This window comes from Balaenoptera acutorostrata, chromosome 3 (genome assembly GCF_949987535.1).
Source record: "Balaenoptera acutorostrata chromosome 3, mBalAcu1.1, whole genome shotgun sequence".
Lineage (NCBI taxonomy): Eukaryota > Metazoa > Chordata > Mammalia > Artiodactyla > Balaenopteridae > Balaenoptera > Balaenoptera acutorostrata.
In genome coordinates this window covers 19,238,812-19,251,376 of record NC_080066.1, presented here as the reverse complement: position 1 = coordinate 19,251,376, position 12,565 = coordinate 19,238,812, and the positions used below count along the sequence as shown (strand labels likewise).

General features: G+C 45.6%; 1 protein-coding gene across 9 annotated transcripts in view; it reads right to left on the bottom strand.

Moving 5' to 3' along the window:
* PDSS1 (decaprenyl diphosphate synthase subunit 1) overlaps nt 1-12,497 on the bottom strand; it is a 46,437-nt gene extending 33,940 nt beyond the window's left edge. For 8 of the 9 annotated variants that reach the window (XR_009007341.1, XR_009007342.1, XR_009007343.1 and 5 more), the window contains exons 1-4: nt 12,293-12,497; nt 8,683-8,747; nt 6,941-7,061; nt 4,174-4,304 (exon numbers count right to left, since the gene is read on the bottom strand). Coding sequence is in view for 5 of the 9 variants with exons in the window: in XM_057541926.1 (XP_057397909.1) it covers nt 4,174-4,304; nt 6,941-7,061; nt 8,683-8,747; nt 12,293-12,439 (464 nt within the window). In the remaining 4 variants the exon portion in view is untranslated. Of the gene's footprint in view, nt 1-4,173; nt 4,307-6,940; nt 7,062-8,682; nt 8,748-12,292 lie in introns of those variants that run through there. The other variant, XM_028162896.2, reaches the window with a different exon arrangement.
* Between the last annotated feature and the right edge of the window lie 68 nt (nt 12,498-12,565).

The window sequence follows — 12,565 nt, the reverse complement described above, 5'->3', positions numbered from 1 at the left end:
CCAGACTACAGTGAAGACTGCCTTTCTTTGGAGGGAAAAACGGTTTTAAGCTTGATCCTAAGAGTCACGAATCCATCAGCAGTTTTAATATCAAGAAAAATAACTGACATTCAAGAGCCGCAGCTCCTGAATCTCTCAGATTTATATCCAGATAAAAACAGATGCAAGCAAAGTTGCATCGTAAATGATGCAGGATTCATGCTACCGGTTATTTTCTTGCCACTGAAGAAACAGTGCGTTTTGGAAGCCCTGGACATGTGGAGAGTGACTCCATGATGGTATCTCAGACCTGCAGCTTATCCAGGCTGGCTTTCTCCACAGGATCCAGCGTGCAACAGAATAATGCAGCATTTGGGTTTTTCAAATTGAGCACAGCTGATGAACCTGTAGACATTGACTCCTTCAGTGGTAGAATCAGCCTCCCCCTCGTGGTGGGAGCCGAAGAGTGAGCACACAGCATGTTCAAAGCCCCACAGCCGCCTTGCTCTCAGTGATGTCCGCCTTAGGCTTGGGCCTGACCTCGCCCATGAAATGGAAAACCACCTGGTTATCAAAGCCTCCTCTACCTCAGTAGGTATCCCTTATTACAGACTTTACATCAAGACCCACTTTAATAATGAGTATGGACACATCACAAGTGCCATCTCCTAGGTTAAAGACAAAAATATTTCTCGTGGCACCAACCTTCCTAACCCATAAACAGCCGCCGCAGTAGCTGGCTCAATGATTCCGAACACACAGAAACCAGGAATGGTTCTAGAATCGTTAGTGGCCTGACTCCAGGAATCATTCATGTGAGCTGGTGCCGTGATGACTGTTTTGTTACAGTTTCCCTAGAGCAAGTTTTTGTAGTTTCCTTTGTCTTTGTGACAATCACAAAAGTTACTTCTTCTGAATTTAAGATTTTTATCGCATTTGGAAGCTTGACCTATTTACTAATGTGAAAACTGCATCTTATAATCTCTTCTATCTAATCAAATGTCTGGCTTTGTAAACTGGACTAGTGGGATTCAATGCCACTCGACTATTTGTACAGTCAAGATCAACAGATCTGTGCCCAGTATAACTTGAGTAGGCCTGTTATCCCAATCACTGGCGGTGATACCCACTTTCCAGTGCCAGAAGATTTCCACGAGAAACTGATGATGTCAAGACTGATGATAAGAACAGGTGCCTTCTATGAGATCTGAGTAGGACAGGTTTGGTTTGTTTGAGAAGAGACACTAATTGTGTTGTGGTCAATAAGTAGAGCAATTTCATAGAAATCTATTCTTTATAAAGCTCAGTTCTGACTTGGATTCTTTGATAAGGTAAGTTCTGACCCACAGGTAGTTGGGTTTTGCTGAACTCTGTTGCGGGTTGGGTTCTCGGGAAAGCAGACTCTCACGTTTAAAGTACAGAATGTCTACTCAGAAGTGCCCTTGGGATCACCACCTGAGGGAGGGGGAGGAGACAAGAGGATGGGGTAGAGGGAGAAGTTTCTGCAGTGCAGGCCCATCCACAGCAGCGGCCACTCCATCGTGTGCTCTGGAGCTAGAATGGCCCTTCATCTGTCAGCCCCTGGATGTGGACTGGCTCAGGTGAGAGGATTCTCTGCAGCCGGGGCAACCCCTGAAGAGGCTGCGAACTGAAGGCTCTCCACCAGCAACACTGGCCCAGCAGCTGGGGCAAAGGGTCCTTCAGGGAAGGGGGATCTGGGCAGCGTGGCTCAGAATCCACCACAACTCTGTTTTCTGAACCTTTCAAGTCTGATTATCTGTTGTATCCGTCCTACCTTACCTGACCAGGTACTGTGGTTATCAGGATACACAGAAGAAAAATAAAGATGAAGTCTTAAGGTTTTTTGGACCATATTACCCTTTAAGAATATGCTATAAGCCATGTATATCTTTGCGTGCAAACATACGAAAATTTCTGCACACAATTCTAAGGGGCTCACAGATGCTCCCCCGCCCCCAGCTTTCACGGACCTCAGGTTAAGAATTCCCAGTGAAGTGATCTAGCAGGGAACACATAATGGACGACGGACAAGCTTAATACAGGAAAAAGAGAAACTCAGTAGAAGGTAGTTTCCCCCCAAACCCATTTCTTAAAGTATCTGTTCTATTCTGTTTTCTAAAATCCCCTCCAGGATTACTGTTAACCTATTTAATACACATCTCAGAAGCAAGACGATGACGTCTAATAAGCCTTAGAGGAGCCATTAAACTGTGACTGTCAAATGATGAAGCAGGCCTCTCGCAATTCTGCCAACACCAACAAGCAGGCAGGTGAAGTAGTGGAACGGCTGCTGGTGGCATCAGCTAGAAACAGAGGCCTGCGTGGTCCTGCCCAGAATCTTTTACCTTTGCCCCACATTGTTCTAAACCTCTTTCAGCAAGCAAAATCACAAATGGCCCAGGCTCTCCCCCCGTTCCCCACCCCCTCTTGCTTTAAGTGGCATGGAAGTTAACAGCTAGATATTTGGCCTATTAAGAGCCTGATCCAAAAGGGTCCTTAGGAAGTAAGTATTCTCAAGAAGCTGGGGCTTGGAGAATAATATCGTTAGGCTACTGTACCACCCAAATGCATGCCACGGTCACAACTCACATCCCGATGCCTCCATGCTGTGCCTTCAGCAAGCCCTGCTCCCGTCAGCTACGGGGAGAACGAAGCTGTAGCTAGAACATCCCTGGAGAAGGCAGAATTGAACTTCCTTTTTAAACTAGCAATGCCTTTTCTGGGTTATAGTCTCCCATTTTTTTCTGCAACCAACAGTTCATACAGTTTCAATGAGGTAAATTGAAGACTTTGACTCTGGGGATAACAGCTGACAGGATTTAAGGTGAGCAATGCAGAATATTTTCCTTCCCTTGTTTTCTGTGAGGGTGATGAACTGTATTGTGTGTTAATCTGAGAAATTAAAAATATAAACACACACTATTTCTAGACCAGTGGTTCTCAACCAGGGACGATTCTGCTCCTCCGGGGACGTCTAGCAATGTCTGGAGACATTTCTTGGTCGTATTCAACTAGGGGAGGGGCTGCCAAACACCCTACAAGACACATAACAGTCTCCGCGGCAAAGAATTATCTGGCCCCGAATGTCAGCATTGTCAAGGCTGAGAAACACAGTTCTAGACCATGTGAGAGGTATTTCAAGTTTAGTTCAGAGGGAGCATTTCTGCTGCCCTGCCTTCCAGGTGAAGTGAAAGTGGTCCTGATGATGGGAAAACGGTCACTGCCAGAGACTTCACTGCTTGTTCAAACTGTACTGTGAGCACTTGGAAAGTCTCAGGGTAAGTGGGCGGCACCCATGAGCATGGAATCATATCCTGGAGCTGGAGGGGCACAGCAGCGGGGCGCAAACAGCTGCGGGCAGAGGCAAGCATGTGCTAAGCAACACCTGACACTCGTTCTGACAGCATCCTTAAATTTAGTGCTGGCAAACCTTAGGCATTCCTTAAAGTGTTATCTACAGAGAAAAGGGAATGTAATGCAAATGTTCAACACTAGGGAAATGTATGAGTACGTTACGGTCTACTGGAGGTTACATCAATAGATTACATGATGTAAAAAAAAACTATGAAGACACTCCAGTAACATGGCAAAGAGTCTAAAAAATAATGGCAATGGGTCCTTTGTCATTTTCCTTTAATATTAAAACACTGCAGTTGTTTTAATACTGGAAAAATTTACACATATTTGAAACATAAAAGTTGAAGACCGATAGTCAAAATGCCTTCTTTTAAGAAGACTTTTCTTTGGCACGTTTCCAAAGGCCACAGGAAGTCAGGCCCTGCAGTGGGTGTGGTGCCCAGAATCCAGGCCTAACTCATGACTTTATAACCATCAACCTTTGGACTAACGGCCGTGTGTACAATGATTACAAGTATGCATACATCCTGGTATTCTTTAGTTCTGAATGAGAAAACTCAATGTGGCTTTGAAAATTCTTTCCAAAATGTTTATTTGCAGCTGAAGTTGTTCTTCCACGATACTAAAAAGCATGGAAAAGGAAGATGCCCAGACTAGACTCCAGGGTGACCTTGGGAACACAAAGCTAGAAACTAATTACCACAAAGTGAATTCTCAGATACATGCTACTTCTTAAACAGGAGACTAAACAGTAACCTTGGGAAGGACGCTTTGCCAAATATAAAACCAATAAAGGGGAGAAAGTAAATAACTCACCGGGAGTTATTATGATGAATATTACAGGCTCGGGCCATTAGCACCACAATAATTGGTCGAAAGGCTTTTCCTTTTCCATCAAAGTAGTATTCACACATTTCCTTAAGTTCTGTTGTAGATATGAATAGTTCCTGAAACAAAGTTTCTCTGTGTCAATACAGCCTCATAACTGCACAGTCAGTGGCATTTCTTTCACAAAACTTTGATTTGATTTTAGTGTATTCATTTCAACTGAGAAATTCAACACTCAGTAGGAAAAGGTTCCAACGTTGTATGGCCACACAGCTGGCTGTGTGTGGCTGGGCCACAAGCAATGCCTGGCTCGCCCCCAGGGGCCTCAGTGCTGGGGTGGGCACTGCTGCCGCCCCATGACTCCAAGAGATAGCAGGTGGGGGAGGAAAGCACCAGATGGCCAGTGACAGCTGGAGAGAGAAAGAAACAGGGCTTGTTGCAGCTTGGAAGATGGAGGGGAGAGGAGAAAGATGGGGAGTGCAGGAGCCAATGAAGCAGGAGGTCAGTGGGTATCAGGGGCTGGAAGACGAGACGTGGCCAGAGAGAAGAGCAGGGGTCAGAGTCTGGCTCAGCCGTTACTTAGCCACACAAGCCAAAGGTTCATAGGGAAAGTGTAAGACATGGTTTACCTGATGGCAAGGAGCTTCCAACTGAGTTGGGAAAGCAAAATTTTTAAAAATGTGAAATATTCAGTGAATAATATGGTGGTAACTTGAACAATGTTGTACGTCAAATGCATTAAAGTTCAAAGAATGGAGAGATCAGTGTGGACGAGAAAAACTGAACATTTCATGGAGAAGATAAGCTTTGATTGGGGATTAAAGGATAAGTAGGATTTTGATTTCTGAAGAGGAGGGAAAGCCTTCCTGTTGATGGGCATGTGTATTTACTGTATCCGTCCCTCAGGGACTTGCTGGAGAGAATCAGAGCTTATGCCCTGGGAGCAATGGGAGCTACAAATGGACCCAAAGGACGTTCAGCAGGGCTCAAGTGAACTCAGTCCAGCAGGCCAGTCACTCACTCCCTCAGTTACTGACTCAGTGCCAAGGACGATAATAAACGCAGAGGTTTCAAAGATAAACAGGACAGCCCCTTGCCTACAGGCAGCTCAAAGTCTAGATGGGGGAAGGAAAACAATATTGCGGGGGGACTGCTGTCGTGGAGGTAAGTGCAGCTGCTCTGGGAGCACAACGGGGGCATCTCTGGCTCAGGCTGAGGGCGGGAGGAGGAAAGCAAGGCTGGGGACTGAAGGCAAGAGACAGACGAGACGAGGAGGGTGTGGAGGGGAAGAGGAGGGCTGCGTCGAGGATCCTCCCCGGGTTCCTGGGTGGCAACCTCCAATCAATAGGAAAAACAAGAGAAAAAACAATCTGTAGGAAAATGTAGCGCTTCAGATCTGCCAAGTGTGAGATAGTCGTGGACATTCCAGGGTGCTGCCCAGTGAGCAAAGTTTAGGAGAGAAAATTCCATCTGGACTGGAGATATTATGTGGGAGTCATAAGCATGGGAATGGGTAAACTGAAGACAGAGAGAGAAGAGGAGCAGACAGAACCCCAGGGAACGGCAAAATTAATAGGGGTGGGTTGGAGGGGACAGAGAGGAACCCAGGAAGCTGACTGAAGGATGGCCTAAGAGTCAGGAGAACGAGCAGAGTGCAGAAGCCAAGAGATGGGTTTCACAGAGGGGGTTGTGGTGAACAGTGTCTAATGTTCAGAGTCTGGGAAGATACAAACCAGCAGTGCCCACTGGATTTGGTGGAAGGAAGCAAAGGCAGTTTCAGAGGAGAGGCTGGAAAGGAAGGCACAGTGTGATGGCGGAGCAGTGGTGAAGGGGCAAAAGAGAGAGAGAGGCTAAGAATACTGGAAGGGAAGGGGTAGGAGGACACAGGGTCAAGGGATGGTCCTTTAAAAGACAACCAGGAAGAAGCTGGAGCATCCAAAATGGATCTGAAAGAGAATGAAGAGGGCGAGTCTGCAGATAAAGACAGGAGAACAGGGAACTGCAGGAGGAGTTCCTAGGGCCCCGAGGAGGCAAAGGGGATGGGACTTAACCAGAGGTACAGGGATGAAGCTGGAAAGGAGGGAACCCTGACTTCACTGAGGTGGGAGGGGAGGAGGCCGGCACGCAGCAGTGTGGGCTGCAAACGGCCCAGAGCAGGCGTTCAGGGAGTTCCTCCTTCACGGCCTCTGCTTGGTCCACTGGACAGGAAGTGGTGAAAACAGGAGAGTCGGGTGGGGGCTGCAGGGGGAAAGTGCAGAACCTTGAAACGGGAAGGAAGCTGACCAGCGGCACATGAACATTTCTGGGCAGCATCTGAGAATCCACGTGAGGCTGGGGGCCACTGAAAATTTTGGGAAAAGAATGCTTAGCGAAGAAAGCCCTATTTGGGTCAGGCTGGCACTGATATTCAGAACTGGACAGGAAGACAGTAGCAGGAGTCACCAGAAGCTTCACAGCCTCACCAGGCCTGGAGCATGTGATGGATTTGGCAAGGAAAGGTCAGATGACTCTTTGGACGTGTACGTACTGCCTGTACCTTTTTTTTCAGTTTCCCCAGTCTGCCATCACCCCCCTCTGGATAGTAACTTGCACTGCATCCTCCATGATGCCCCACACTTGTTGCTCAAGAAACATTTGAAATCTGACATTTGGGAATCAAGTCTGCAACAGCACGGCACACATGAAAACCTGCACCGTTTGCTCATAATTCTAAGAAATCAGCATTACTTTACAGTATTGCCAAAAAATATCTTACCTTCCTGATGTCCTCGTACAGACCTTTCAAGTCTCTCCATCCAAGGTTAAAAGGATCAGTGTATTTCTCACCACTCCGTGTTTTACTACAGCAGCACACTGCTGGCGTCATGTGATGGAACCTGGAGAGGCAGAAATGCACAGAGTGGAAGACTGAGCGTTACTTTAACTGAGATAACTTCACTTTTAAGTAAGAATTATACAGACCTATGTATACACATATACACATAGCAGAGTATGATGATGGAAAATTTAAGCCCAGATACTTGCTGGAAATTAAGCATGAATACAAAAAGGTCATTATAATTTAGAAAAACATAACAGAATTCTGATCTTGCTCAACAATACATCAATTTTTATAACCAGGACCCTGGGAACCCACAAAATCAAAGAAATATAAACCATGTTCATCGTGTTCTGAGTTTAAATTTTATACAGTTGGGCCTCCATACCTATGGGTTCCGCATCCGCGGATTCAACCAAACTCGAACTGAAAAAAAAATTTATATATATAAAAATATATATTTATATATATTTTTATATATATAAATATATAAACTCATAAAATTCCAGAAAGTTTCAAAAAGCAAAATTTGAATTTGCCGTGCTTGGCAACTATTTACATAGCATTTACATTGTATTTACAACAATTTGCACAGCATTTACGTTGTATGAGGTATTATAAGTCACCTAGAGATGATTTAAAGTATATGGGATGAGGGGCTTCCCTGGTGGCACAGTGGTTAACAATCCGCCTGCCAATGCAGGGGACACAGGTTTGAGCCCTGGTCCGGGAAGATCCCACATGCCGCGGAGCAACTAAGCCTGCGAGCCTGTGCTCTAGAGCCCATGAGCCACAACTACTGAGCCCATGTGCCACAACTACTGAAGCCCTTGTGCCTAGAGCTTGTGCTCCACAACAAGAGAAGCCACCACAATGAGAAGCCCATGCACTGCAACGAAGAGTAGCCCCCTCTCCCCTCAACTAGAGAAAGCCAGCACACAGCAACAAAGACCCAACGCAGCCAAAAATAAATAAAAATAAATAAATAAATAAATTTAAAGTATATGGGATGGGGACTTCCCTGGTGGTGCAGTGGTTAAGAATCCGCCTGCCAATGCAGGGGACACAGGTTTGATCCCTGGTCCGGGAAGATCTCACATGCTGTGGAGCAACTAAGCCCATGCACCACAACGATTGAGCCTGCGCTCTAGAGCCCGCGAGCCACAACTACTGAGCCCACGTGCCACAACTACTGAAGCCCGCATGCCTAGAGCCCGTGCTCCGCAACAAGAGATGCCACCGCAATGAGAAGCACACGCACCACAACGAAGAGTAGCCCCCCTGCTCACTGCAACTAGAGAAAGCCCACGCGCAGCAACAAAGACCCAACGCAGCCAGCAATCAATCAATCAATCAATCAATAAGTGTTCCTTTAAAAAAAAATAAAAATAAAGTATATGGGATGATGTGTGTAGGTTGTATGCGAATATTATAGGACTTGAGCATCCCCAATTTTGGTATCTGAGGTGGGGGGGTGGTTAGAACCAATCCCCCTCCACCATACCAAGGGACAACTGTATTCCCATTTTTTCAAAAGGCAGAGATCACATAGAGCAGATACTGTGGCACTTAGTTAAACAGCATATCCAATTTGTTGGACTAGCCCACCACAATTTAGAATAGAAATTTACTGGCAGTATGGCTAATAATTTTAGTTGCAATACAGATTATAAACTTACCGTGATATACTATACATATTTGGAAAGGCAGATGTTAAACTCTTCACAAGATTAAAATAGGACATCTATAAAATAAAAGTATTAAGAAACTTGTAAGGATATTTGTGAAAAACTTGTTTATAACACTAGATAAATTAAAACTCCCATAATTTATAATAAAAGTAACCTTTATCTTTTAGTTGTCCATTTAGACTGCAGACTTTAGAAAAAATACAAAAAGTTTCCTTTCCTTATTACAAAAGCAATATTCGTCATTACAGAAAATATAAATATGAAAAAAGCAGAAAATAAAAAACATCTATAATCTATCCCTTCCCCCAAAGACTGCTCCACATTCACATCTATCTTTCCAGATCTGAAATTCCCTTCCATTTAGCAAAGACTGGGCAGAGAATAGTAAGGATTAGTGTGGTTTACACTCTTTTAAAGTCTTAAATTGGTTTAAAACAAAGAATAATCAAGATCCCAAAAGCATCTGCCCAGACAGTGAAAAAGAAAGGATTTCAATGTTAAGGAAGAAATTTACAGTTACACAAACACTGCCTATTTCAAGCCACTGTTCCTGAATATACTTGGAAATGGTACTTCTTGAAAAGTAATGTCAACATACAAGCAAGCTCAGCAGCACATTTTGATCATATTAATGAGAGATCAAGAACAACAAGAGACAACTTCTAAAGGATTCAGAGGTAGTGCCGACAAATAGTTCCAACAATTATTGTGCACAGGAGTGGGGACCCACAGATACAGCACCTAACTTGAAGAATTCAGGGACACAGGCATTTCAAAAATTACTAATTTACTAATCTGATGTGCGAAGGGGTCTTATAGAATACTTGAAGAAAATATCTTGACAAAGGATGGATTTAGCAGTAGAAAAAGAAAACTAAGGTAATAAAGCCTGACAATGTGCTTTCACACTATTTGACTCTCACAACTACTTGTTTTTATACAGCCGGGGAATTTGAAATTCAGAAAAGTCTGAAAAACTGGTAATACAGGTATGTTTATAATATACCAAAAGAAAAAAGCACCTACAGCACTGGGTGCATTATGTGAGTCCACTAAAAATGTGTACACCCACACAAATAAAATCCACAGAAAACAGGGTTTAGAAGCATATAAACCAGGCTATTAAAAATAGTTATTTTGGAATAAATAGGATCGTGGGAGTTTTTTGCTTTATTCTTTTAAAATTCATATTTTCTGAATTTTCTTTAGTGAACACACCCCGCTTTAGACATATTAAAATGACAATAAAGGTTGACTTTGCCAGGCAGGCAGTGGCCAAAGAAGGAGGTCCTGAGTTCTATTTTCACCATAGCATTATATATTCATTAAACCAGTAAGGACATTTATGACATCCCAGGCATTAAAATGTCCTAAGGAAAAAAAGTGATAATCCTTTCCTTTCATTTTACCATTACATGACACTTAACCTACTTTTGTCAGCCTTCATGCGTAAATGATTCACACGAATTTAGGATTTATTATAATGCTTATTCAATCTGAGACCTAACCTCTAACTTGGGGTGAAGAGTTAAAATTACACAGCTAATACAGAGCACTCTTAACCACTGGGCAGTGCAACAGCATAGCTTGTTAAAAGCCTGGAAGGTGGATCTTGGCTCAGATCCCAACATTTCCCAACATTTCTGCTTTAAGAGTACCTTCGGGCAATGTTTCCCCAAGTGAGGTTAGAGGTGCTCAGGAGAGCAGGAAAGTATTCAAAGGGAGTGGTGTAACCAGAGCCACCTAGTGTGCCACTACTAGCACGGGCAACAACCATCTCAACCAACTCTGATTTTGTGTCTTTCCATCACATTCAGGCTTTTCTCCCTGAAAGCCAACCCTGCCTCCCATGAAGTTACCTTTTTTAAAAAAGAGAAAATGCTGAGTAAGAATCAAGACATACTGACAAGTGATTTGGCACAATCAGATACACAATGGTTTCCGTCCTATCCCAAGATGTTTGAACACTACCAATGAAGAAGTTGAGAGAACATACAAACATCAGGAAAAGTGGAGCTGTGCTGGGAGAGATGGGCGTGGCTTTATTGTTGTTGCTCTTTGTCCCCAAGGACTATCAGGCCCTAAGAGACTTGAACTAGCCAAAACACACCCTCCTGAGGCAGACACCAGAAGGCTCATGTATTTACAGTGAAAAATACCACTGACACGAATCAGAAATACACGTACTGGCATGACCAGCAAAGCTCCTCCTTGTGGTCATTAAGGCAGACATGGAAGACATCCAGCATATTCTCTCCAGGAAAGCACCCTTTCTGTGGCTAATTGTTTAATGGGCATGGAATTAAAAAAAAAAAAAAAAGGAGCATCAAAGAAAAGAAGTATCAGTGGCATCAGTGGTGGGTGCATCCATCTCTCCAAATAACATCCTCATCTGCGGTACTAGAAATATTTGAAGGCTGGCTAGGACAGTACTGAAATGGATCCCAGCAGACTCTCTTTTTCCCATATTCTCTCTTTATTGTCTAATCCATAGACTAGCCCAGCTGCCATTCTCTCTCCAAATGTCTATTTTGGATAAGTTGTGATTATGTATGCATATGTATCCAAAAGTAGACATTCAGAAATACTACATATTTCATATTGGGAAATGGTCTTTGATAGACACGGAAGTGTACCAAATCTGATTGAAACGGAAGAGTCCTAAATTCAAATAAACTTTTTAAAAAATGAGCCTTGCAGATGAGAGAACACATACAATTACTATGTGACCAGAGAAGTCTCTAAAAGGATAGTGAGTCCACAGACCTTGCGTGGTTTTATGCTTACCAGTACGAGCCTAGCCTGTGGTACGCTAAGAATTAATCACTACAAAGTGCGGCAAAGGACTCACAGAGCCATAGAAACTTGTCAATACACAGGAGCTAAACTGACCGGAAAGGGAGAAAAATGAGATGGAGTCTAAAGGCAGCAGGGCAGAGCGTCAGGGAGTCATGGTTAGTGCTCAGATTCTGACTCTACTTCAAGAAGTCATAGGTCGATTTAAAGATCAAGGTTTCTCCACTTGCGACATCCTCAGGCCTCTTCTCCTTCCAGCCCGTCCAAGTGTGTCCTCCCTCCGAAGCAACTACCACAGGACTGAACTCCGGTCCACTCTAAGCATCAGCCCTGCGTTCTCCACGAGACTTTTCCGCCTATTCCAAGGCTACCCGGACCCTCCGTTATCTCTGAGCGCTCAGAGCACCTTTTGCTCTAAAATCCCAATTAAGTTCTGTTGCCCCCGAAGCCCTGGCTGTAACTCGAGAGGAAACACCTGCAGACGCTCTCGACGCTTTACGCATACCCCAGGAGACCACTGGGCCACACCTGCGTTTCGCCGGGACCTGTCTCCTCACCGCCCCTTCCCCACAACCGAGACGCTCCCCCGTCCCCAGGACACAGCTCTGCAGCCCCGCGCGGGACGCCCACCCCTCGGCTCCGTCCCGTCCTCGGTGCCTCGCCAGCCCTGGGTCGCGTCCCAGCGCAGCCCCGCGGCCCCCGCCCGCCGCTCGTGCATCTCGCCCTCATTCATTCTGCGGCGCCGCTGTCATTGGCGCGGTGACCTCTGCGCCCGGCCACGGCGCGCGCTTTCCGGCCTCACCTGCGCGCGGGCGGCAGCGGCCGCGGCGGCGGCGGTGGCGGCGCGCAGCCCGGACAGTCCCGCGCGGCCGGGGGAGCCGGGCCCGGGGCTCCGCGCCGCCGGCCTCCAGGAGCAGCAGCGCCGCCACCGCCACCAGCTCGAGGCCATGGTCCGGCGTCTGAAAGTCGCGGCAGAGCTGCAGCTCCGCCTCTGGCCCGGCGGCCCCTCCTCCCGGAACCCGGAGCCGGAAGTCCGGCAGCGGAAGAGCGTCTGCCTCGCCAGCCCCGCCCCTTC